The sequence below is a fragment of the Clinocottus analis genome, unplaced genomic scaffold, assembly GCF_023055335.1.
Source record: "Clinocottus analis isolate CAN_PGR_092001 unplaced genomic scaffold, fCliAna1.0.p SCAF_11, whole genome shotgun sequence".
Taxonomy (NCBI): Eukaryota; Metazoa; Chordata; class Actinopteri; order Perciformes; family Cottidae; genus Clinocottus; species Clinocottus analis.
The window spans coordinates 16,802,002-16,829,775 of NW_027175832.1; the positions used below are offsets into that span (position 1 = coordinate 16,802,002).

A 27,774-nucleotide genomic window follows, 5' to 3' on the forward strand; every position below is an offset into this window, starting at 1 on the left:
TACGACCTCTGTCTGCTAAGAAGCAAAACATGAACTGCAGTGGTTGTAGTTTTGACTGATATTTGCAATGGTTCTTGAGGTAAACTTGTTTTCGTAGGGCTGAATATTCAGAAAAATTAGGTATTATTTAATTATCGAGTCTTAATAATCCACACAACTTTGCCACTGAAAATATTGGGTGTTATGACTGTCACACATACAATGAAATACTAGTCTGGTTTCCATTCGTTATTAGGGCTAAAACATCTTACGGTGCCACCAATCTGGTTTCTCAATTGCTTTCCAAACTTTATAAAAAGCACTGCGAAATCTCCTTTCCAGTTCAGGAGTCTTGTGCATCAATGGCGAATTAGTGAAGAGAGAATCAGCGTGCGGACATTATAAATAAGTATGGCATTTTAATGTGAGTCTTTAGGGATACAGTATGTCTGCACTGAATCTAGATGTTACTTAAAGTATTAAGCAGCCAATTACTGAGATCCTGAGGATGCCGTTTCCACAGATTCCCCTTAAACATGCCTTGGTCCCTTGTAAAACCCCGAATAAGTGTGACAGCTAGCGGGAGAGCGGGACAGCGTCTCATACCTGGGGTTTCCTCGGAGGGCAGCGTGATGCAAGGCATTGAAGCCATTATTGTTGGTGATGGTGACATCTGCACCAGCCTCCAGCAGCACAGACAGCATGTCATCTCTCTTCTTGCTAATGGCATCGTGCAGTGGCGTGTCCCCCTCGGAATCCTAAAAATGGGAAACCGTGTGTAACTTTCTTCTCTCGTATTAATCTGTGATTCAATTCCTGGCGGGAAAAAAAAAACGACCTCTCGGCTCTCACAAAACATTTTGAATATGTAAGTAAGTGGCAGTGATAGATACCTGAAGGCTAGGGTGGCAGCCAAAGTCCAGCAGGGTTTTGACCACCTGCAGGTGTCCCTTATTGACAGCTATGTGTAATGGAGTCTGCCTTCGCTTGTTCCTGGCATTCAAGTCAGCACCGCCCCTCTGCAGTACCTCAATGACAGAGCCCTCATCACCAAAGGATGCGTGGTGCACTGCCCGGTCTCCATCTTTGTCCTGAGTACAGTGACACACCAGCATAATGACTCAGTGTTGTGTTGTTATTTTTTTCTCTCTACAGAGTGAAATGCACTTACTTAGGCTAAGATGCCTCTGTGATAAGTAAATGGATGAGAGATGAAAAATGTGTTCCATTATACAAACCTCAGCTTCCAGGTCCACGTTGTGTTTAAGCAGCAGCTTTAGGACATCCACGTGACCATTCTGACTGGCTGCCTGCATAGCAGTGTGTCCAGCACACTGTCCATTCACCTGTCAACACATCAAGAGAGAGAATATGGGTGTGTGTCAACGTCACGCTTCATGTTCAGATACGCATCTACTGTATTAGCCGTGTATAAGCCGCGAACAGCTTGGTGAGGACGTGTTTGAGCAGTTTGTATGTGCGGCTCTGTATGTGCGGCTGTGTATGTGCGGCGGCTGTGTGTGCATGTTTCATCATCAGCAACTGCAGCACTGCAAAAACTCTGACCATAAATATTAATGTGGACTCCTTTGGGAGTCTCGAGACATCTCTTGTCCTGGCAGGCGGATCACTTGGCCGAGCTTAGTGTGCTCAGCTTTAAGCAAATAATTCCACTGAAAGGCAGTAGGGCATCTGGCCAGCCTTCACCACTGACACACACACACACACACACACACACACACACACACACACACACACACACACACACACACACACACACACACACACACACACACACACACACACACACACACACACACACACACACACACACTCTTGCTCTCTGAGTGAGGCCAGTATCGCAGACTTGACGTAACCAGTTCTCATAACCTATACAGGGCACCGGCTTCTGTCCTATGGCAAGAAGACGTTTTCCCTGGCCTGGAGCCTGTGTCGGGGTTTGTAGATCTCAGCTTGATTTTAAAGAGTGAATCGGGTCTGTGCTGCAGTGCACACCAATGCTCCTCGGTGCCTCCTCTGGGCCCAGCCTTAATGCTTTTCAGATTGAGAGAGGTGCAGGAGTGGGAGGATCTCAGAGCCCTTTCTTCGGAGACTCTCAACTTCCTCAATATACTGAGAGCAGAGCCAGGGATATTCCCGCTCCAATTATCAATCTACTCAGATCTTGTGTAAATATTCAACTGCAAAATGAGTAGAATTTAGAAACCCAGCAGTTGCTCATAATAAAATATTGTATGTTAAGCACTTACATCCACATCAGGTCTCTTAAGGATGTCCTCGACTTTGGCCAGGTCGCCATTGGCTGCTGCCTTGACCAGCTCCTCATTGATGTCTCCGGACTCTTGCGTCTCAAATAGCTTCTTCAGCAACTGAGACAGACGCTCTGGCCAAACGGAGGGAGGAGATAAGAAAGTGATTGCGCGTAGGTGTCAGAGAACAGGGAGCAGCGAGGACAAAGAACCACAATGACACTCTCTCCACGTCAGTAGTGCTTGTTCATACATACCTCCAGAGGCGTTGCTGACAGCAGAACCAGAGGGGGCAATCTTGGTGACAGCGGCGGGATTGTACGTCCAGGAAGTTCCACAAACCTCGACCTTCAGGTCGCTGTCGGAGTAAATCTGCTGCACACGGCCCACCTTGCCAAGGGTCTGTTGGTACATGTTGCGACAAACTCATTAGTATATGAAGTGCTGTTGTCTATAGGCAATGTTCTGTGTAACAGAGCCTGTAAGTGGCAGAGGGAAGATGGAGAGAGATTGTTAGGACGAGCATAAAATGAGAGTGCGGGGAAGGACAAAGAGGAGGGGGGGAAATACCAGCTCAACCAAGCAATTGTCCTACCCGCAGCAGAAACACGGTTTGTTGCAAAAATAAAACCTGACAGAAAACAAACTAAATATTACAGATTTAAAATGTGTACTCATTATTCAGAGGATATTTACTTACACATAGAAAAGAAAGAGACCTTTCTGCTGGCAAAACGATTATTTCTCTATACAGCGAATACAAAGACGACGGAGCAAAATGCTTTCCAATTTTGAATCATATCGTCTCGATCTTGGCTGTACAAGAAAGAGAGGCACTTTAAGTGTGTCGAGCCGGGTCTGGGGCTGTCCTCGAAGATGCCATTAATAATGGGGTCTGCTGCAGTAGAATCAGCAGCGGGCGACAAACAGTCGTGGTTAGAGATCAAAGCTACAACCCATCTCTGGGTTTTAAGGATCATTAGATACTGAGGGGGGCTAGTCTGGCAGGGACAAGTGGCGTATTGAAGTAAACTGGTGTTACATAACCTAAGGCGGGCTGGGAAACAATGAACAAACTTCATAATAAGGGAAGAATAAAGTTGTGTGGAGACCAAAAAAAGATTAAAAAACAAAAAAACAGCAAGGAATCGTCTCTCCATGTTAGTAATACACATGAGTATTACTGGAAATATAGTTCCTTAAAGATGATGAACTGGTACGGCTAAGTGTTAGGGAGCAGAAATATTGCACAGTTAGATTAATTCGGTGTAATTTATAGAAGTGTTTTGCATATAAATTGTGTGCTGGTAGTCCAAATTATGAATTATTTAAAACAATCACAAAAATGTCTGTCGCAAATATCAACAGCAATGAACATAACACACATTTTCTCGCCAGGTTTAAATGAAACTATCCACTGGAGTGCACTTTAGATTTGAAGATGTTTTGTCACTCTGAACTTTCTCAGCAGTGGATCGCATCACAAAGATATTGTACGACATTATACAGTAAATACATTAGCCCTCTTACAGGTAGCATTGCCTCCGCCCACTCTCCATGGCCCCTTTGTAGCAGTTTGATGCGGTCAATGTCATAGCAAATCTGGACCAGATCTCCCACGACAAACTGGGAATTGCCTCCCTCTGCCCCGGCTGCTGCTTCACCGCTGCGCACGACATTGGCCTTTGTCAGCACGGCGGGGTTAAATGTCCATCTGAGGATACAGAGATGAATGCATTCAACAACCCACTGACTCACAGTTCATAAAATATGATACCTGACCAAGAATCAGCAGTCACACAGATATTTTGGGGATTCGCAAGCTACGATTAAGTAATGAAAAAAAACCTTTGTTTGAATGATCGATGAGTTATGAGATAACGGTTTTATGAACACTTGAAGCAGACTGAAGTTTACATTTAAATTGATCGGAAGATACACTTTTAAATTGTATTGCACAACAAATTGACCACTAACTTTTAAGAGGCTCCTCTCAAGTGTTACAAACCATAATTTAATCTTGTCGTGGAGATGTACTTAAGCGATTGGTGGCTTTGGCCTGAGACGAGGTGAAAAGGGTTGTATAAAGCTAAATTTATGAGACACTGTTGTGATGAGACACAGTTTCATTGGTTCCACTTATCCGCAGCCAATACATCGGAGCTAGTCCGTCTCGGGACTCACCTGTTCCCACTTGGATACTGGACGACAATATCGTGATCTTCATCGATGCCACATACTGTGCCGGTGGTGGTGAGCGTCTCAAACATGCCGTCGGTCCACCCACCATGGCCATGTTGGAGGGACTGAACAATCTCTAGGTCTAAGTCGATGTTGACCAGGTCACCAATCTGGAGACCGCCAGGATTTCTGTTGCCATTCTGCTCACCTGAGAGGACAAGGTAAAGTTAGGTCTATCGATAGCAACTATTTCATTATTGAAAGTATATCAAAAACACATTAACAATGTTAAATTGGCAAATAATAGGAGGCAACGCATTACTACGAGTACGATGCGTTGCTACTTGTGAATAATGAAACTCACAAACATAATGAGAGACTTTTGCTGCATTGCTGAATCCAGAGAGAGACAATTCATTCCTGGAATTCTTAGAAGAGTCTCACTGCATGACCTGAGCCTGTACTTGCTTTTGGCAGCCAGGTGACTGTGTAGCGCTGCCATCTAGTGGCCAAACAGGATTAACTACAAGCGCAAACTCCCCTAATGCCCTTGAATTCACTGCACCAGAACGATAGGTGAGAGAATTGGTGCAATAATGACGGTGGACACGGATCACAGGCTGACTTACCTAAAACGGGACAGTGGTCTCTGTAAAAAGAGCCCCCTTTGGCATCCTGGACACATTTCAGATCCGACTGTGAGAAAAGAGGGAATGGATTAGATAAATTACCCGCAGAAATGACATTAGAGGAGGTGCAGAACGACCGTGAATAATGACAGAGAATTTCAACACTTCATTCACGCTCTAGGGTCAGGGACGTTGCCCAGAATACCAACAAAATTAGTACCCTACGAGCAAGGCGGGACAATAGAACACTATATTGCTACAGAGAGACAGCATCATATCATTTGTGATGACTCAGATGCGCAGCCACTGTGGCAGAGTTAGAGGGCAGAGATGATTGTGAGACAGAGCAAACATTCCTCTGAACTGGAGGAACACTAAAGTCCTGAGTAGAACAAGTCCCAACAAATGACTAACTCAAGTCTATCCTACTGCAGCCAACCAGCAAGACACTTTTGATCTGACAATTCTCTGAGCACAGACCAGACATTACTTAGCAGGGGAGAGGTACTTTAAATAAGCAAATGTGCAGTAGATTTGTAGTTTTCAGCAGGATTTGATCATTTTCCATGAACAACTAAGCCAAAAATAAAGCAGTCAAGATGGGTGGTCAAATCCATTTACTTAATACAGAGGCAGATGCCATCTACTTCCCTATCAGCCTATTAAAATAACAAAAGGACAAATCTGTTATGCAACCGAGAAACCCGATTGGCCCCTTTCATAAAAAGGAAAGGGCTGTCTCCACCAATGAGGAAGATGCTTCTCATTTGAGACGCGTGTGTAGCTGCGCCTGCAACAACCCCAAGAGTATGCCCCCCCTCCCCCTCCTCCTCTCGAGTTGACCTCCGTGTTCGCTCTCCCCCCCTAAAAAGCCGAAAGAACAGCTTGTCTTTATCATGTAGATACCTTCCTCTTCCAGCTGCCTGTACAATTGTGAGTTACTCATGCCGGCTGCGTGGCTCTCACAAAGGCCTGGCAGCAAAAGAAAGAGCCCCCCCCCCCTCGCCCAGCGGTCAAACACAAAAGCCACCTGACAGCTGATCTTTTGTGGGGCTCTGCGTGTGTGTGCGTGTGTGGGTGTGTGTGTTAGGGTCAGGCTGGAAGTTTGCTCACCATTCCCTCAAAGCCAACTCTGTACAGGTTTTTGGCCCCATTGTCCCAGAGTACGTAGGCAGCGCTGTGAGGGCTGGCTGCACTCCAGTCTTGGATCTCTGTCACCTGTGGAGGAAGAGGAGGGGTGAGATGAGAAAGATAAGGGCACATTGAGTTTTATTCCTAATTTAGTGATAAATTATTGGCTGGCTGTAAATGGGAAATAAAGGTTTCAGCATATGTTATGTAAAAATGCAATATTGACCAGAAGGGGATCATTCTCATCACCGGGGACTTTCAAGCAGGTGTTTTTCATCTTGAAAACCTCATGATGATAGTGAATATGACACTTTATTGATCCCTGTAGGGAAATTATCTTTTCAAACTAAAGGGCAGAGTGAAGGTTGAACTACAGAACAACAGCCCAGGAGCAAAGTAAGTGTTCAGTTCCATGCTCAAAGACAATATGTCTGCTAACACAAGCTGAACTTGGGCTCCTCTACTTGAAGGATCAGGGTAACAATTTGCTGTCGCTCCTCGCGCCAACACGTCACAGAGTTTTAATTTTGTTTTACCACCGTTTTCCCAAAATGGTTTTAAAGGACCTGAAAAGTGGTCGGCATGCTGATGCAGGAAATCTATACACGCTAGTGTCATATGCTGCACATCCACAGAGTTTTCAATTCAAGGGAAGTTTAATTCGGAACATCAACAAACAAATTAGATTAGGCTGTGATTCTTGGGGGTCGCAATTTGATTACCTTTTAATGCAACGGCATTGCAATCTCACAATAAATACTAATCTTTTTATTGTCTTATTCTTTCAACCAGTTGGGAATAGTGGTGAAATCTCCAAGAATGTTTGAACTCAACTTTTGCAACTATTACTGCGCTGTGTTTTCAAAGAGAAAACAAGACACAGAACAAGCCTCACTCAGCCAGACCACAGACACGGTATACAAATATAATTGGCTGCATTTGATTAATTCTGGAAGGTCCTAACCATCACTAAATAAATAAATGAATAAATAAATATGCGCGTTCATGGCGGGATTCCAAGGGCTGAATCCAAAATGTAGTTTATGCTTAGGTCAGCAGGAAAAGCCTTTTTATCTCCAACAGATATTAGAAATATTCTGATTTGCATTTTTTGTTTGGGCCACAGCTGTTGGCCCGCTGTGTTATACAGAACTGGGAAACATTGCTCTTCTAAAAAAACTGAAGAAAATTAAACTCTCTATCATCACAGAAACCTTCCTACAAAAAACAACAAGCCCTTAACATTTAAATATGAAGCACCACTCTTTCACAGAAGAAAAGGAAACGGGCTAAAAGCTGCTCACCCTACTCTCCTCAGTCTACTGGCGGTGGGTTGGACCATTAATGAGTAAACAATGGTTCTCCCCTTTGCTCCATTGAACCTTGCAACTTGTGCATTCACTTTGAAAATAAATTAAGAACCAGCTTCTTTTGACTGTCTCACACACATCGAGACTTGACAACATACACACCTGTCATCCCTACATTTAAACGCAGGTTTTCTTAAGTTAGCACTTATCGTATTACATTATGATTAATGCTGTGCCCGACTTCTGTGTTCAGGACCGCCTCACAGCTTTTCGGCAAAAATAAATTGAAGGCCACGGTAAGCCAAATGATGTGTTATTGGCATAAATAAACAATGAGCTATGAATGGGGGGACATAAAAATCAATTCAAATTTGGAAGAGAGGGATGGGATTTTCACACAAGACAATTCTCTCTCCATCACAAGCAGCGCAACACTTTCATTATAATCGAGAAAGTGTCAAGAGAAGAGCTGTATTGGAGTAGATGAATTCTTTAATCAAAAGCAGTGCCTTAAGTAAATACAGAAACCAAACAGTAAAAAAAATGTTTAGGGCCCTTACAGAGGTAATTGATTAACTGGCCTCGGGAGGTAATATTCATGCTAAACTAACATCTAAGCTGCAGGACATGCCGTAGCAGTTTTCTGGAGAGCATATTGCTTACAGCATCATAAAACAGTAATGAGATATGCCATTAAATAACACAGCAAAATTAAGTCTTAAATTGCCTAGAGGGACTCTTAAATTGAATACTCAGGGGTCTGGACCAGAGTCAAAATACAAGCACTTTACAGCACATTTACAGTATAAATCTAAATAGACTGTACTGAACAAATGAAACCTCATCCGACATAGTATTACCTTCTAATGATGTTTAAAGCCTGGACTAACCTGCGGTAAGGAGGTCTGTTTAGAACCTCAGTAGACCGAAATAGGAATTTGTAGAATTATATGACAGTGTAAATGTTCGTATGTTCTTCACTTGAGGGAAAATTATTCAAAATTGTAATTTATCCTTGAGGTGTAAATCTCCACTTAGCTACGATTGGCTGATATGAATATATCATTGGTACAGTGATATATAAAGCGTAGTTCATACTTGCTGGTGATTTTTTTTTAACTTGGCGCCTGTGACTGTGACTGTAATAATTAGCGCCATGATAAAATCACGACATACATGCCTGGGGATTATACAAAGAAGGCCAAGTCATATTTAAAAGACACATCTAAGCATATTTTTTACCTGCCAAATCAAATTGTTGACCTTTCTTTATAATGCATTGAATACTTAATAGTGTGTGTGTGTGTGTGTGTGTGTGTGTGTGTGTGTGTGTGTGTGTGTGTGTGTGTGTGTGTGTGTGTGTGTGTGTGTGTGTGTATGTATGTATGTATTTGTTTGTACGCCCTCTGGCATTTTGGAAAATAATGTAACTAACAGCACATAAAGTATAAACGCCCCCGTGCATGCTCAGCGCTCGCGCGCCATCTGCAGAGGACTGCGCTACGGTGCCAAGCACAAGTATAAACACAGCTTAACTAGGCACCAGAGGACTTAACTGTGTCCCCACTTGCCTACAACATGTCCATGCTACAAACACGTTGAGTCAGGCAGTGCCCTTCCTGTTTTGGTTGAGGCTCCTGCACCTTTCAAATCAAATCATATCCTGAGACGCAAGTTTGTTTTTTCCTCTCTGAAGTCGTTTAGGGCGAAGGATCCTTCCATGCAGCCCTTACGGGCATTCATGCTCCATTCAGTGGCACACACGTGGTTGTGATGCCCTCTGTCAGACTTACCAAGTCTGCCTTACCAGCAGGGATATATTATCCACTTAAATGTGCAGCTTTAAATTAAAAAAAACAAAAAAAAGGCTTTTCATTGCGACGCAGACGACACACGGATAAACTCAGAAATCCAAATTTATTATAATCAATCCACCAAACCATGTATATTAACGTAAAGTCCACTGCCAGAAACTTAGTAGTACTATTTGATTCAGATTTAAGCTTAAGCACGTCTGGGTCTGGCCACAAAATACGTAGAAGAAATGTTGGGCCTCGCAGCCTTAGATCCTCGGGTGGGCCCCTCTGGCTGTTTCAAATTCAAGGCTCAAAACTAAAGGTGACCGTGCTTTTGCCATCAGGGCCCCGCGGGTTTGGAACGATCTGCCAGAGATAAGGCTCGCAGAATCAGTAATTTCTTGGTTTTATTGTTTCATCTACTATATTGTTTTATTAGGGTTTGACTTTTACCTTACTTTGTCTTGCTTTGTTGGGCCTCACCGTTAAGCTTTCTGTTGTTTTACTACCTTGATTTGACTGTCAAAGCACTTTAGAAACTCAGTTTTTGTAGGGCAATATAAGTAACATTTATTATTATTATTTTTTACCTTTCCTCTCCTTCCGTTGCCTCCATCTTGGTCTTCCCATTGCCAGTCCACTCCTCTCACAACCCGACCACCAGTGAAGATCCCTCTGGCCGTGATTTTCTTTGACTTGCGTCGTGACTCCAAAAGAACTCTATTCAGATCAAAAACAAAGAAAATTATTTGCATCTGGGTTAAGCTCAAAATGCTTATTTGACACCATCAGAGATTTCAACAGCAGTTGTTTACATGGATCAATTTTTCCCCCAATTACTAGCAAATATGCATTGCAGAGGCGATTCTAGTGCTCCCTGATACCTTGTGTCCTTAACTGCCCTGCCCTGCTCCAGAGTCATGGTGTAAATCACTTTTGGCAAATGGGAATTGCCTCCAGATCAAAATAACAGCATCTAATCTGCTGGATCAACCGTGCAGTCCTTTACAATCATCAACTGATGTTTGATGATAACAAAACGAATTCAACCAGAAACATTTTTCAGAGTGGTAAGCAACACATCAGTACTGATCTTTTCAAGTGATTGAAATAGCAGACACATTATTTAATCGTGGCTAGAGCACGGGGGCAAGCTTTCTGAAGTACAAAATTAATTGAGATGTTCTGCTGCCTTTAGGTCTGGTGTTGTCATGCAGTTTAATTCAGGGAACACGCTGTGTGAGTGGCAGGGGTCATGCTATGACTTGTAGCATTGCAAATAACAATAATCTTTGTAATGGCATGGAATTTGCACCTCACTGACAATTTCTTCATTTTTCAGGTAAACCCAACAATCATGGCACTGCAAATGGGAAGCCGGCGTAAAAAAAAAAGTCATATGATTCTTTACATCACTATAATGCTGCAGTCTAGACAAACCTAAGCAATGAAGAGGTAATCACAATTGATAGCTTTGCTTTAACTATTAAAAAAGTGCGAGCCATGGTGGTAGGCACGACAGCTGGACAGTGCTAACCAATGCAAACCACTAGTGGCCTCTTGCCACTCCCTCTTCGGCAGTTAGTGACACAATCTAATGTGGTGTAACAAAACACCCCACCCTATGCCTTCAGAGCTGGGGAGACCTCCAGCACCCATTGTGCATTATGCAATGTCTGTCTCGGGGGAAATGAAGTCGTACTCAGTTGAAAAGGCTGCCAGCTGTTGGGCCATGTGTTCATTTACTAAATGATGGTATTTGGCTGAAATAGGCCTGAAATGCATGAAGCATCATCACAATACTGACAAGTCTTTGCAATAACACAATTAAAGGCAAGTTGTGGAATTTAGCGAGTGTGCTAACTCGCAATCAGGTCAAAATTGTACATTTAAAGAATTTAAATCAAATCAGGGGCTGATTTGATTGCATGTTAAAATACACGTGAACATTAATCACTGTGTGGAGCTTCTTTAAAGAAAAGGAAAGCTGCCTTCAACAATGTCATTTGATCTTGTCTGCACATGAATTAATTGGTAACTATGATTCTACTTTCCACACACTATGCCAAAAACATTGTTTCTACTTCAACCATAAGATCTGAGGGTAGATACACATATCGCACAACAAAACAGTACCTCCTGGAGGAATGGTATTGTGCACAGATCCCTTGGTCTGATTTACCACTGATCGTATCCTAGTTCAAAGTTTGCCCAAACTGTAACACAACAACTTCCATTGTCCTGACTAAAATCTAAAAATAATTTACATTTTGTTTTGGTAAATGTTTCGTTCGTCCACAACAATGCTATTGAATGTCTTGCTGACAATGTCAACACTTCCTGAGGAAGCTTGACAGTAAACCAACCACTGTCTTCACAGCATAACAACTTCACAATAAAATGTATTTATTGTCATACAACATGCGGAGTTCATCTAAAATGGTAGTTTTACAACTCTACACTAACTGAAAGCCATAAGACTCCTGCTATGACAATGCCATCTGAGTGATAGAACTTGACTGCAAGCAAATGTTGATAAATAAAAACAATATTAAGCCCAATGGATTACTGTAGTGTCGTGCTGGGACTAAATGACATGAAAACACTGATCTTTTCAAGTTATTACATGATTGATAACATCTGAGACAGTTATTACACATTTGTAAGTACATAATGATGTAGTTTCCATTATCCATGTTCCTCATATGCAATTAAAATGCTTTCTGCAGAGACAAAGACCTAAATTCTGAAATTGGAAACAGACTTTTCAATCAATATTCAGTTATGTTTCTTGAGCATGCAGCCTTCTTAAGGAAAAAATACAAGAACGAAAATTAAAAATTAAAAATCGGGGAAATCTACTCAAATAAATTCTACAAAGAGAAAGCGTTTTATTCATGTAATTTTTTACAAACGTATGACCGGATCTTAAAACAAGGCTGAGTTGTTGCCTGGCAACTGAGGGCTGGGAGCATAGAGATAGATCCTGTCTGCCTGAGAGGCATGGTGCACAAAAGACCTCTCAAATGTCACACACACACACACACACACACACACACGCACACACACACACACACACACACACACACACACAGAGAATGGATGCAACATAAGGCAAACTAAAGGGGAGTAGGGGAAGGGCCACCCATCACAATGAAGTGCATGGATCACCTGGCTACCTTGTGTCTATCATATCAATGGTGGGTCTAAGGTGAGGCACAACACTGGCAAATGTTGGGTTAGCTAACCTCTCACTGCCTGGGGTGGTGATCCTGTAGAAGCGGTGTCTCAGGTGATGCTTGTCTCCATGGTAACAGGTTGTGCAAAGGTCGTAATTGGTGCACTCAGCACATTTCCAGCGAATACCAATGATGGGCTGTTGACGGCAGGTGTCACACATGGTTCCGTCATGCTTGATGCCTGAGGAGAGGTAGTATTAGTCAACAGTAAAAAAAAAAAAAAAAAAAATAGTGTGGGTTGTATTCTGTAAGACATTGCATTTGATTCAATATATGACTGGAATAACTTTTCAACATTTTTCTATGAACAATGTGTAGACTATGCAAATAAAGTATTCAATGTGCAATCTGAACTATGATTTGACATAATTGTTCACACAATGAAATGTATTCCACATATCCATCGTACACATTACCCATATCTTTTAGGAGGGCTAAATTGATGCTCACAATTAAAATGAGCTGCACTCATTTTGGCAATAAGGCTTTAAATCACTTTTCTAGAGGTGGTTGATAGTTCAGGCTCATGTTAAGTAGTTTTTCTCCAAGTTATACACACAAAAAGGAGCTATGCAGACATGTGCTAAACTCAAAGCACAATCATATAGTTCCCCCTCAAATATAAAGTCTAAATCTACCAGGACTGAAATAGTAACGTGTCTACATCCTACTGATATACTTTGATATATTGTGTAGTATAAAATCACATATGCTTGACTCTGAATGTGCATATCCTGTGTATATCTCCCACAGTTTGTTTGCACATCTTCACTAGTGATGTCTGGGACATACATCTGTTCAGACAGGATATATTTAAATACTTTTTTTTTTTTTAAATATAGAAGTCGTTGGAGCCCAGCAGGCGTTGTCTGCGTTCAACACAGAAAACAATGCTTCCAAGAATTGTATACGTTTCTTTACTACTATGAATGGCAGAGACCTTTGCCTTCCTAGCATGATGGAATACATCCATTGCAGCAACAACTTTGTATCACTTTCTCATTTCCTGCACCCAAAATATAGGTTACATACAACAATGACCATCATATGTTATGATGAGCATAACTCTGTTGCTTCGAGAGACACCGGTTTGAATGTGCTGGCGAACAAAATGCAACTGCTGGAAAGTACAGTTACCTGTCGGAGCACTGTCTAGTATCCTCACGTCGTAGGCTCCTGAACAACGGTAGTTCGCAGCCGTCCCGTTATCCCAGACAACAACCACCTCCTCTGGACTTTCAAAACTCCTGACGGTGCCAACATGTCCCTCTCCGCCATCCTGCTTCCCCCACTTCCAGTCGGGTCCGCGGACCACTCTGGCTCCAACTCCCTCCATCATCGCTCGGTTGTTCCTGCCGGTGGTCATTTTTTTTTGTTTGTTTGTTTGTTGCAAACAGCACAAGGGTTATAATAACCGCAAGTTTGAAAGTCGGCAGTCTTTTTGCTTGCCAGCAGTCGGTGCACCGGTGGACAGTTTCCCCCAAATTGCAAGTGCGAGCAAGTCCCAACAGGACTGGAACAATCCACAAAGCAAGCCTGCTAGCCGAGTTAGCTGCCGAATGAGGCTGCTGGACCCTCCTAGAACACTACCCCGACGAGCTAAGGTTGGCTAAGAGAATGAGACTAGACTAGAAACTAGTACACGTTAGCCCAAACGCATATTAAGTCGCCACATCGCTAGCGTAGACAGATCTGAGTGCCCAGCAGGCTGTCTGTCTCTCCTCCACTCCACAGACAAGAATGCCACCTCTTCAACTTAGCAAGCTAGCGAGCCGAGTTAGCTAGCTATCGCAATGCTAGCAGGATAAACGTCTCCCTTTGAGGTGGATGTAGTTCCGTTTTTGGTGGTTTGCTTATCCTGTATCGTTCTTGTCTGTCGAGCCGGAAAAAAAATCCATCCACGACGTTCCCTTTGTCAACCAGAGAGGGTTCCCTGGAGTCAACTCAGAATAAACGCGTCGCCATTATTGTCAATCATCGTTCAGACGAGCAACAACTAGCCACGGAGGTGAACGACAAAGCCCGAAGACGCGAGGCTTGGAGAAAAAAACAAGCACGAGTCCGTCCCGTGGCGCGCATGCGCATCTGCAACGAGCGAGCCCATTCCCAGTTCTGTTTATGGAGACAACACAAAAGCTCAGTATATTTCAGCCATAATGGTGAAGATACAGACATATATTTGTGAATGGTTAAAAACAATATATTTTAATTTCAACAATAATCTCAACTAATCCACCTGCCATAAAGTATGCGATAATACTAAAAACTGAATAGCATCCACTCGTACATTGTTTACTGCACTTTGGATTTATAGTGGTAAGATTACAACTCTCTGAGCTAATGGCAGCTGATATGAATTAGAATACTCTTGATTGAATTAGATCTGGTCCACAGAGAAGAAATAACAGCAGCATGAATGTGTCAAAGGTCACCAGATGGTATTAATGACATTTGTGTTCTTCTTTTTCTTAAAGGCAATGTCATGTTTTTTTCTGAATATATATAATTGTTGTTGTTGTGATATTAACCGGCATATTGAATGATCACCGTAATAAAAAAAAAGTAGTATTTGATCACGATCAACAACTTGTAACTTGAAGTATGTCATTTTTGCAGTGGCCCATCAAAAGTCCACATATACATAATTATCAATAAAGAGATCGATAAGAACTTCAGGGATGTTACAATAATTTAAAGCATGTTTGCCATTTAGCTAGTGTCTTCAGAGTCCAGAAGATGAGATCAACAAGGCCAATTATATGTTTATCTATAACCACTATCAACAACAATTTGCGAAAAAGAACGTGTTAAATCCATTTGAATGTTTTTTTTTTAGTCATATCAAACTCACCAGATACAGTACTTTTATAATATCAAAACACGTTAATGGTATGGACTGCTTTTTAAATCAGATAAACATACAGTGTGCTACATGACTCTGTTTTTCCACTCTCTGCATTGTGTAAGAATTATGCACCACTTTACTCAAAAAGAATAAAATGTACCATAAGCTCATTGTGAACAAAAACACAACAAGGCCTCAAACATATAGACTTTAACTCTGGGCCTATAGATAAGGTTATAATACAGGTGTTGCTTTAAGGTGTCGATTATTTATGTTTATAATGGTTGAATACAGTATCAACAAACACCTCAGTTAATTAAATTCCCACTAGCTAATTTACACATGGTGAACCTTGAGTGGCTGAGGCCTCCTGTGGGTCTTAGCCCCTGGGGCAGAGCTTGCTGCTTTGCCTGCTTCTACTTCAGAAAATCCCTGATACTTTTTCAGACGCTGAAGTTGTTCAATGACGAGCAGGCTTTCTTTTGCAAAAAAAAAAATCTATTTTGGTCTGAGTTATATACCCCACCACCACCACCATCACCACTGGCACCGAAGGGGACGCTGTAAAAGGCTCGTGCAGAAACCGCAGCGCCCTGCATGGTGCACTACCCCTCTGCCGGCGACAGGGGGCGACGAACCGCCTGACTTACAGCCGGCCAAAGAGCGCCACCGCTCGCCGATACATATATTTATGTATCTCTCCACCTCGGGTCCCCTTGACTGTCTCCTTCACAGAAGGCTCGTCGCAGGCAGACTCAGCCGACTTGCAACCGCGCCGGCCGCTGTCCTCGCAGTACGGGTTGGAAAACAGGGACCTTGCAATGATCTCGCTGGACTTCAATTTCAACATTTGGACGCGGGACCTGTCACACTATCTGGAGAATCAAGTGAAAGTCGGGCTGCTGGGATCGGGAGTGGGACTGTCTCTGGTGCTGGGCTTTAGCGCAGCGTACACCTGCTACTATCTGCTCTCCGTAGCGAAGGTAAGCAACGTTAACTTTGCGGTTAGCGTGCCCGTCTGAAACTCGCTGCGTGAGCATCATCATCATCCTCATCATCACCATCGATGTGACCGCTCGACCGGTGCATTTGCTGACGGAGGCTGCATCTGTCCACCGGCGTGCTAATGTTACACGCTTGCACATGTGTGTGCGAGTGTGCGTGTGTGTGTGTGTGTGTGTGTACGTAGGGGGGGAGGGCAGACCAGACACACGTTATAAATCACCAGCTTATTTAACGTTTCCCAGAACTCGTCTCATCCACATCCACGTGCAGCACTTATGTAACTGCATAAAAAATTAAAAAAATCAATGCATAGACGCGACAGGCACAGTGAGATGTCAGCCTGCTCTGGCCGAGCTCGGCTAACATGCACATGACCGGCTACTGTGTGGCAGCTGGAAACGCCGGGTTTCTGCAGAGTTGCCATTATTCCTTTGATGGCGGGCGGTAACCAGCTGTTGGTTTTATGTAATAATGCATACAGTTCTTTTGCATGAGTAGAAGATGAGAGCATTAGTCGTGAATAGAGGGGGAATGAATAATAGCCAAACGGTTATCTGGTTAAACAGCCCAACCTCCAGCGACTGAAAACAAAAGAGTTCACTTGGCTAATAGACCAGATGACGCAGCCATGACGCGTTATTGTGCATGACGCTTATTGTCAGTGTGTTGAAGTGTAATAGAGACCTCGAATGCAGGTTCACGCGGATCATGTGTGTTACAGTAAATTAGCATGCCCTTTATGACAAGTGGATGCTGACATTTTAATTCTGTACTTAATCCCCTTTCAATTTATGTAACCATGCTTTATTTGACTGTTTTGCAACTTATCAGAATATGTGATGTTTAGTTTGGACACAATAATGCAACACCTTGGATTTCTGTTTTTCTTCTTCTTTACAAGCAGATGATGTAACAAAACATGACTCAGCTAAAAGATGCTTTCTCACAGCGATTGGTCTGCTGTTGTGTTAAAACCTCACTTCAATGAATCCCTGTGGTAAAAGTAAAGAAGACACTTTTTTTTCTTTCTTGAACCTGTTTTTGCTCTTTGATCCCCTGTCTTTCCCAGAAGCCACAGCTTATCTCCGGGGGAAAGAAGTTCTACCACTTTCTGACGGAGCAATGTCCGGTGGTGTCAGAGACCTACTACCCCACCTTCTGGTGCTGGGAGAGCCGCATCCAGACTCTGCTGAGGCCCTTTGTCACCGCCAAACCCGGGGTCGTCTACAGAAAGTAGGTCCTCACGGTTTAATCAGCAGAAACGCATCACCTGGTTAATATATGCACATATTATCAGTAAAAGAGGCCACACAGAGATAATTGTAAAGAACATAAGTTAGAAAGTTCACCTTTGACATGGTGCGACACGTGCACATGAATGATAGCTGACTTGTTCTGTTATTCTTGAGTAATTCTTAAGTAATGAAATGTTCCACGTCCACAGCGGAAAACGCCAGGAATTAGCTCGGCCACTGAGAATCTACCATTGTGCATTTCCTGATTCTGCCTCAACAGTTTCACAAACTAAACAATTCCCAGTGTTGTTCTTAGCCGAGGGCTCAGGGGAGAAAGAAACCTTTTGTGCCACGATGCTGCTGGCTGGGGCCACCCTGCCCGCCCCTTGATAAAGTACGTTCTGGCGAAGATTAATTGCCACGGCATTCCTTACCCCCTGCACACATAGAGGAGATTAAAATGAATTAAAAGAGTCTTATTTTCTATTGTTACTGTCAACTACTTATTTATTAATGAGACATACTGTCTTTAAAGTATTGAGACATTCCCTTTTTTCCATAGCCACACTTTTTGGCTAGCTGTGTGTGTGTGTGTGTGTGTGTGTGTGTGTGTGTGTGTGTGTGTGTGTGTGTGTGTGTGTGTGTGTGTGTGTCCATTATAAATTGTGCATGTATTCTGCAATAAGGCCTTGAGTTGTATGTAATCAGGGTTGGAAAAACAAAATCCTAAATCGGTGTGTGTTTGCTTTGTTCAACTTTGAGGCAGAAACCTAACTTAAACATAGAAATTCAAACTTTTTTAAAAAGTTTTTAAAAAAAAAAGTATTTGAAATTTAAACAATTTATAATTTAGAAGTTGACATATTGAATTGTATTATTGACATAGTTTTAGTTCTAAAATCAGCCAGTTTAAATGGAAGTGTCATCATTTGTTCATCCCAATAACATTCTGCCTCTGCTTTCTACCCTCTCCTCGGTCAAGTAGAGAAAAATTCCCATAATGCATTGCAGACCGACTGTCTATTATCAAACAGGGGGAAACGATCGCTCAAGTTATTATTACACGTTCTCTGGGGACAACGGGACAGAAGGAAGTTACCCAAGGTTAACCCAAGGACGGACACTGTGAAAACTGTCCGATTAGTCATGGGCTGCCGGAGGTGAAACTCCACTCATCTCATTGGCCGATCGGATGAAGCGTTAGCAGCAGGTCCCATCTCACGTTGTGCGCTGGTCAACCTGGATCGGCCGTCGCTGACGTTGAAGTCGAGCTTAAGATGCATATTTAATGGCGGTTCTGTAATTCCATGCGGATTCCTTTACAGCCGGTCGGCCAGGTTGACTCACTGCCTGCTGCGTGTGTGTGTGTGTGTGTGTGTGTGTGTGTGCATTGCAGTGCAGGTTTTTAAACGCACTAAGCACTGGGGCTGAATGACCTCATCTGCCTGGCTGGGGTTGTATAGTCCAGAAATTGATCGACCATAAGGACCCACCAGTGCAGTGCCCTCCTCCTTATCTTAACTTGCTGTGCTTCTGGCAGCTGCGAGTGGGCGTTCTACTCGCATATCCAATTCCCCCTGTAGGGGAGTGCTGGTGATGGATGCAATGTAGTGGTCACTTTACCTGGAGCTAAACAGAAAACATTAATTACAAAACCAGAGAATTTTAACGACCATCCTGTGAGGCGATCTTTGCCGATGTGTTGCCCTGCGCGTGTGTGTGTGTGTGTGTGTGTTTGAACGAGACACATGAACGCTTCCATAGAGACACGAGATGGCCGTTGCTGAGTTGCGTGTCTCGCTCGTCTCTGCAGTGAGCTCATCAAGGGAGCGGACGGCGGACAGATCTCTCTGGATTGGTTCGACAACGACGACAGCCTCTCTCACCCCGACCCGGCCTCCAGGCCCACGGTCCTCCTCCTCCCGGGTCTGACCGGCACCAGCCGAGAGTCCTACATCCTGCACATGGTCCAGCAGAGCCGGGATCTGGGTTATAGGTGGGTGGTCTTGGCCGGATACCCTGGCTGCGGTCCAGCGCTGAGCACACATTCAGGCCACCGACTCACACAAATGCTCTAATTTGCCACACAGATATATTTCTGTCCAATCAGAAAGCAGAACACCTCCGCAGTCGGTCCGATATCGATTCAAACGACAGACCTGACACCGGCTTTGCGGTGACTTTGTAACTTTTATGTAACGCGTGCATGTGTGCCAGGGGCTCGGAGTTATTTCAGGCAAAGTGCACAAATAAAGCGTTCAGCTAAGCTCTGCGTCAAGAGTTTCTTTTGTAAATCGCCAAACGTAGCACAAGCTCCAAGAGTTGCAGAGGGAGGCAGTTTCCCCTCTTTCTCCCTCTCCAATAGACCCGTTCCCTGCACTCATTCTTTCACCCAGATTCAGGAAGGCATGGCAAACTCAGCATCTTCCACCCCTCACCCCCTGTCTGTGTAGCTTAATGAATTACAGCTTATCCCGGTACAAGCTTTGCAGCTTAGCCCAGGCCAGCTTCCGAGTTTATGCTGCAGTGTGTGTTTAAGCACACAACACACACACACACAGACACACACACACACACCTCCCAGTCCTCTTGCCCAACACTCCATCCAGCCCCACCCTGCTGCTGAGTTACACCGACCGAAACAGCGGGTCTGGCTCCAGGTTATGGATGAGGGGAGGGATGCTGATGCCTTCGCTGCACAGTACAGACAGAACGCTCTTCACACAGCTGTGCCTTCCTGCACATCTCATCATATTTTCAGTTCAGTTTCTTTCTTTTTTTTTTTCAAAGTAAGGAACATTTGTTTGAAGGAATACGTGCCTGCGTGCTCCTTTGAGCATGAAAGTCGATAACTTGCAGCGACAACAAAAACACAAGCGGAAGGCTACGGTGGCACGGACATGCTTTTTATCCTCAGAAAAATTGTCGTCATTAATTAGCCTGCCAATCATTGATCAACTCGTTAATGCTTTTGTCTATAATGACATAACATTGATATGAATGCATAATCATAATGTCTTGTTTTGTGCAACCAAGAGTCAAAACCCCCAAAATGTTAATTTCACATTTTTACACAATAAAAGTAGAACAGAAAACACTCCACCAATGGATGAATAACTTGAACTCTAAACAAAGTTCTATCAGTGACAGTCAATGAACCGATGGAGTAATTAAAGGAATCATTGAGCAGACTATGGTTATATTTAAGATGACATGTTTTGTGTTTTTCAGATGCGTGGTATTCAACAACAGAGGGGTTTCCGGTGAAACACTGCTGGTAGGAATCTCAACGTGTGTCATTTCATTTCTCCGTCTGCCTTGTCCATTCATTGAAGACTGACATGTGGTGCACGGGATATAAAAAAGAACTGATGAGGACAGTTGGTTTCCCCATTTGTCAGGCGGACAGCCTCGTTGTCCTTGTCATTGCTTCAGCCGTCCCAGAGCCGATCTATTCCACATGTGTCACTAACATGTGTCACGCGGCCCACAGGGAACCCTAAGCGGATGCTGGACAGACAGTGTTGTTGCACACCAGGGATTAAGTTGCAGACAGATACTGTATTTTTAATACCGATCCACAGAAATATGACCTCGCCGAGCACGTGCTGTTCTGACACCTGACTTGATCTGTCCTCTTCCAGCCGGGTATATTTAGCTAACAATATGGACCCAGGCTCTGATGTCACAAAGTGGGCCTGTGTTGGATGTCTCCAGCCTCATCTTTGGAACAGAGGCACGCTCTTTATGGACGACTGTATCACCCTGATCTAATCATACTATGACTACCATACAGACATCTCATTCATTGCACAAATGGGGTTTGAGTACGGGCAGGGATTGCCCACAATCCATCTAATGTTCCGCTCAGTGTGTGTGTGTGTACATCTGAATCAGTGGCTCATCTGTGGCCTGCTGTTGTCTTTGCTGCAACAAGACAAAATGGTTCAAATTAAACATGTGTCCCAGGTCATTTCCAGAATTTACTTGACTGGGAAAAAACTACAAATTTAAGCTCTCTGACCTCGGCACGGTACCAAGTGGTGCCGGCAAGGCGGGGATGTTCTCCCTCATTTCACTTGGGAATTGCGCTCTCCTATGCAAATGATGTAGCATTTGTACGCCTCTGTGAGTGTGTTCTCTGTGTCTAGTTAGTCTGAATATCATCCATTGTTAAGATAGGCCAAGGCTTTGGTTTAGAAAGGCTTGCTGTGTGAAAGATGCCCCCTGCCTCAAAAGACTGCCTTGAGCGCTCGTGCCCTCTTTCTAGACCTTGTAAGAAGCCCATTACATTACAATTTACAGTGGAGTAGCTTTGCAGTGTCAATATGTTTTACCAAACTCTTAGTGTTTAATATACTTTTTAAATATCTTATATGTTAACAATCAATGTGTAAGTTTAGCTGTTTCACTGTACAGTTTAAAAGTTGTGCAGGCCGAATAAAGGAACCTTAAGAGCAGTAGTAGGATTTACTTTGCCCGGGTATGTGCTTGAATCTCAATGAAAGGCCTTTCAAAGCTGAGGAACAGCGTCCTGAGGAATTGGACTCGTTAAAGAGGCTCTTTAGAGTTCAAGCTGGTTTGTTTTGTGATGTGCAGTTACCTGCCCGGCCGGACAAACTGTTTCAGCTTGAACGGGGTTTTGCCCCCTTCGTAGAACAGTGTTCATCTGTATCATAGCCTGAATGAATCCTAACGATAACGTACTGTTTTTCAAGATGAGCTCGGAAATCATAGCTTTGCTACATTGAAGACATATTTAAACCTTTTGTTGGCCTGTAAAAAAAAAAAAGACAATTTAATTGATATACAGTAGCTGATAGAGTTCCCGGCCAGGCATGTTTTGAACGGGCGGTGCACTAGTGGATATAATAATAGATTACCAAATGTATAATCACAGTTTGCATTTAAAGGTGGTACAGTGAATCACATTGGCTGCTTTGGGCTGCAACTAATAACTATTTTCGTCCCGAGATGACGCCTCCAAATATCTTGTTTTGTTCAACCAACCGTCCAAAACCCGAAGATATTCAGTTTTCTTTGTAAAACAGCTAACATGTTAGTGGACGGATGCCATCAATCAGCCCTCAACGCACCCACACTCACACCCACACACACACACACACACCTAATGGGATTGTAACCCATAATCCATGGCGTATGAGGCCAGTGTTTCATCCATTAGGTCGCTGGTGCCGCCGCTGGAGAGCCAATCAGCACAAGACTGTGTTTAGCGGCGGTAACAGTGACATTGTAACCCTCAAGCCTTTGTTGTGGACAGGAAGAGTTCAGCTTCCTGTCCACAGGCTAAAATCTGTGATGGTTCCTTAAATCTCTCAGGATTCAAGGAATCCTGAAAGAGGTCAGTCCTGATGTTCTGCCTGCTGCCTGATGTTCTGCTTGTGCTTATCCTACAAACAAATTACTTAGTCTCTAAAACATTAGACAAAAGTAAAAAAAAGAACGGGCTTGCTGGAACAGGGAGGCAGAGGAACCTGCTATTTTTTCTCACATTATCTGTCTCGTTGGCCACTATCAGGATATAGTGTCAGTTTCAAATACAACGAGTTAGTTTTTACTCAAGTTACTTCCTGGATCTTGAAGCACTTCATTGATTATATTACTAAACTAATGCTTTCAGCTGAAGTTGGATCTGCCTTATATGTCATAAGGATTGACTTCTGCAGAGCATATTGCATTACTGGACAGCACCAGCAGACGACTGATCCTCGCTATAGGTAGACAGACTCTATATGTCCACTTCCTATGCTGCGCTCTCTCTCCTTGAAAAAAACAACGGCCCTAATGTGACCCAGGGAGATTGTGTCTGCTACATATTCAGCTGTAAACTCTTTTGTGTGAATGCCTGTGTGTCTCTGTTTACTGTAGGATATGACATGTTTTATTCTTCTTTTTTACTGTATTTGTTCTAAGTTAATGCAATATTCAGTCTTTATTATTTCATCGTATGTCATCACTTCCCCATTCTGGGTGAGAAAGTCCATTCTTTTGTGTTTCTAATATCACCACGAGTCACATTATCGCCATCACAACCACTTCCATCATCCCATTATCACCACCAGTATCCGTTGTACTGTATCTATTTTTGCATTGACATGGAAATGCTGATAGGCTTTTAGATCAAATTTGTAAAACAAGAAGAGAGTGACTCTATTGTCTTCCGGTCCCGCCCAGACCCCGAGGACCTACTGTGCGGCCAACACTGAGGATCTGGAGACTGTTATTGAGCACATCCAGAGGACCAACGAGGCCGCTCCAATCATGGCTGCCGGGGTGTCAATGGGCGGGTAATGAAGCCACTCACAACCAGCTGCTAAAGGACCTCCGAATGTGACTTAAAGCTATGCAAGACAGGTCAGAAATGGAACGTGTTACCAATCTGTCCTTCCCTCTCTCCGTATTCAGGATGATGCTGGCCAACTACTTGGGGCGTAAGGGCCGGAAGACCTGTCTGAAGGGGGTCATCGTCTTCTCAGCGGGCTGGGATGTATTTGAGTGCACGGCTTCACTGGAAAAACCCCTGGACCGCTTCCTCTTCAACTCCTACCTCACCAGCTGCCTACAAGCCTCTGTGCACAGGTCAGCCGGGGTCAGAGCGGGATTAACGCGATTTGCTAACTCACCGCTGGTGTTGCAAGAGCTTGACTAACTGGGTTTTAACGTACTTATTTTTCTTGTGTTCAATGAAATGTCACTGTGTGCTGTGCTGTGTGCACGTGTGACAATCCAAGTTGATTTACATTTTATATTTATTGTGTTGGCTGGTGAACAAAACATATTTGAAAAGCCTGGTAACATTTAGCAACTATAAAACCCACAAAATCTTTTAATTTGTGCATTAAAGGGACAGTTCACGCCAAAATAGTATAAATATTGTTGTCGCAGTTTCATGGAGGAACTATTTTCTCCATGAAACTGCTCACAACAAGGTCTTAGGATGAGGCGGGCAGACATCTCTAAATTCCACAGTCTGAATTCATAATTATATTTTGTATGTTTTGGTGCGAACTGTCCCTTTAACATGGGCATGACATAAATGCAGAGTAATGCTTTTGTAAGACCACTTTGAAAGCTGAGTGTGATTGTTGTTTCATTATGCCGTTGCAACCTTGTCAGCGTTTTTGAGGGACATTTCCAGCTGCAAATCATTTCACCTGACAGAAGCCAGTGACCGTTTCATTTTTTATCTCCCCTGCAGACACAGACCAGTGCTTGAAAAGTGTTACGACATCGATCATGTCATGAAGGTCGGGATTATTTTTGGTGATATTTGGCCATGAATGCTCATCTAATTAAATAGTAATGTCATTTATTGACTTCTTCCCTCCCTGCAGGCAAAGACCATCCGAGAGTTTGATGAGCGGTTCACCTCCATAATGTTTGGTTATCCCACCAATGACGACTACTACCACGATGCCAGTCCTGTCCACAAGCTGAAATCGGTGCAGGTGCCAATGCTTTGTCTAAATGCTGCGGATGATGTCTTTTCCCCGTCTCACGGTGAGTCCCGGCCACCCTCAGATCTTCTGTACACTCCGACTTTACTGTAACGCTGCCAACATGGCGACGTGAAGAATGAGAATCTTGTCCGCGGAGAAGAAAACAGGACCTGAGTGCCGTGTTTCCTTTGCAGCCATTCCAGTGGAGGCCGTGAAGCAGAATCCCAACCTGGCGCTGCTCATCACCTGTCACGGCGGCCATATTGGTTTCCTCGAGGGCATGTGGCCTCGCCAGAGCACTTACATGGACCGAGTCTTCAAGCAGTTTACTAAGGCGGTCATCGAACAAGGCAGCGGACTCCAAGACCTCTCCTGATGAACGAACTTAACAAAGTGGTCCGCTAGTTTTACTTGCTCTCTCGTATGCCTTTCTTCCTTCTTTTCTTTCATTTTTGACATCTATCTTTCCTTGTTACCTTCCACTCTTTATTCCGTCCATTTATAATTAAATTCTTCTTTGTCTGTTTATCGTACCTCCTTCCTTCCTTCAAGCATTCCTTAGATATTTTTCCCCGTTTTCAAAACTTACCCTTCATTCCTTTTTTCCGCATTCCATACATCTTTTATTCCTTCCCCCACTTAACCCTGTTCTACCTGTTTCCTTCCTTCAATTGACTGTCTTTAATCTTTCCCCTCCATCCGTCCGTTCTATTCTTCCTCCCGCCACAAGCAAAAAAAAACAAGTTTCTCTCATTTTAAGGACACATCTTAAAGAGTGCAACATTTGTGTCGCATTCAACATCCATTTATTTATTCCTTACAGTTAACGAGTCATTGTATGTAATAATGCTGTTAATGGTATGCTTAGTAAAAAAAAAAAGCAAGCATAGCTGTTCATGTCGCTGTTGAAAAAGATGAACCTGTGCCCATCACTCGCATTAGCTAGCTAACAAATTCTGCGATTACCTTGTGCAATCATTTTATCTTGAAGCAAACACTGTACATGAAAATCCAATCATCTTTGTTCATGAGCCTTCTGTACATCCATCAGTAGGATTTTAGCCCTCAGGGATTTTCTTTATGTCCTCATGCATCCTGTGTCTATTTATTTTTCGTCAATCATACTCTTTTAGTTTTTATTTTCATGGTTTGAAGGTAGATGCTATTCCCATAGCTGACGTTCTATCCTTAAAAAGTAGTTTGATGTTTTGGGAAATACCAAGTCCATGTCTAAGCTACAGCTAGCAGCTGATTAGATTATCTTAGCATAAAGAGTGAAAGCAAGGGGAGTTAGCTGTTTTTAGCAGTAGACAGAGCCAAGCTAGCTGTTTCCCGCTGCTTGCGGTCTTAATGCTAACCTACGCTAACCAGCTGCCCTTATATTTAATATACTGTGCAGACATAAAAGTGGTATCTATATTCTCATCCCTTTGCAAGAAAGTGAACAAGCGTGTCTCACAAAATGTCGATCTTTTCTTTCCTGTAACCTCCTGCATGCACTTTTAATTTCTCACATGCTACCTTTACGCACACCAAATAGTCCTACAAATGTATAATAAGGAGAATAATTCATTAATGACAAGGAATGTGAAATTGCACTATATTAGTTGATTCTACCACGCCTCTAATTCCTTAATGCAAAGCACTTGATTTCGTACAACACATGAAAGTATATCCCAAAGGCCGAACACAGCAGTATATGAGTTCCATGAGCTTTTCTTCGCGAAAATGCTGGTGGTTTAAAAAAAAAAGAAGGTCTGAGGGTGTTAGATACAATGATATGAATGAAGTGATGCACATGGGAGTGTACATATTGGCTATTTGAAGCGGCGGATGTCCCTTTTATAAGATGCACTTTATTGTGAATGGAACCGGGTTGTCAGTCGTTTTTCTTCTCTTTTTTTTTTTTCCGTTTCGCCAACAATGATCAAGTGGCTGGCTACCGCGTATGAGTTGGCATTAATGAAACGATCTGATTTGACTGGCGGCCAGACTTTCAGTAATACGCTGCATGAGGGATCCTGACTTCCTGTTCCTGTGGAATTTTGGTGTCTGTTTGTTCTGCCAGGTTGTCCATCGAGTAGCATGTGTCATCATCAGCATCATCATGTCCCGAACCTTAACGTCACTTCTGTAGCACAAAGGACATGTTTGTTTGTTTTTTCCATTAGGATGCTGCATTTCATTTTGTACACGACAAAAAAAAAAGAAGTAGAGGAAAAACATCCTGTCTTAACGTGTACAGCAATAAGATTTTAAATTTACAAAAAAAAAAAATGTCTCAGTAGAGTTATCAGTACATGCACATTATCACTATGAGTGTAATATGCTGTATTTAATAAATTATTAAACAGACTCGAGGTCCATTTGTCTGCTGTCTCAAGTGATTCTGCTTGTAATGCATTTTCTCACTCGACTGACCGTGTTCTGCAGGTTAGAATAATTGACTGCAATTTACTTTTTGTCAGCAGTTCTCTTTCATCCTTCTTTCTCTCTCTTTACTTTTATTCTGTCTTCAACAATTGCGGCTGAATACCGATGACGTATAAAGCTCACGCGGGGGCTTCACCCCTCGGTGACGGACTCGTCCCCTGAAGTCAAGGCATTTGACTCGAGTCGACCAATTGAGCTGACGTACTGCCTGACCTGCGTGTCACTGCAGGGTCACACTCCAACTCCTTCTCACATCACAGT

The 27,774-nt window shown here is 43.2% G+C and overlaps 2 protein-coding genes across 7 annotated transcripts in view; one reads left to right on the plus strand and one right to left on the minus strand.

Moving 5' to 3' along the window:
- The window catches only part of mib1 (MIB E3 ubiquitin protein ligase 1), a 49,854-nt gene extending 35,297 nt beyond the window's left edge, over positions 1-14,557 (minus strand). For all 6 annotated transcript variants that reach the window (XM_068603339.1, XM_068603321.1, XM_068603313.1 and 3 more), the window contains exons 1-12: positions 13,673-14,557; positions 12,545-12,716; positions 9,887-10,016; positions 6,173-6,277; positions 5,060-5,126; positions 4,434-4,638; positions 3,780-3,963; positions 2,507-2,651; positions 2,250-2,383; positions 1,218-1,325; positions 873-1,070; positions 586-737 (exon numbers count right to left, since the gene is read on the minus strand). In XM_068603339.1, coding sequence (XP_068459440.1) covers positions 586-737; positions 873-1,070; positions 1,218-1,325; positions 2,250-2,383; positions 2,507-2,651; positions 3,780-3,963; positions 4,434-4,638; positions 5,060-5,126; positions 6,173-6,277; positions 9,887-10,016; positions 12,545-12,716; positions 13,673-13,901 — 1,829 coding nt within the window. In that variant the 5' untranslated portion in view covers positions 13,902-14,557. The remainder of the gene's footprint in view (positions 1-585; positions 738-872; positions 1,071-1,217; positions 1,326-2,249; positions 2,384-2,506; positions 2,652-3,779; positions 3,964-4,433; positions 4,639-5,059; positions 5,127-6,172; positions 6,278-9,886; positions 10,017-12,544; positions 12,717-13,672) is intronic.
- A 1,543-nt stretch (positions 14,558-16,100) lies between these two features.
- On the plus strand, positions 16,101-27,435 carry abhd3 (abhydrolase domain containing 3, phospholipase). The gene is made up of 9 exons (XM_068603351.1): positions 16,101-16,363; positions 17,455-17,618; positions 19,434-19,616; positions 20,852-20,897; positions 23,816-23,928; positions 24,047-24,220; positions 24,840-24,888; positions 24,976-25,141; positions 25,275-27,435. Exons 1-9 carry the CDS (start codon positions 16,202-16,204, stop codon positions 25,454-25,456), a joined length of 1,239 nt encoding a protein of 412 aa, XP_068459452.1. The 5' UTR covers positions 16,101-16,201; the 3' UTR covers positions 25,457-27,435.
- The last annotated feature ends 339 nt before the right edge of the window (positions 27,436-27,774 follow it).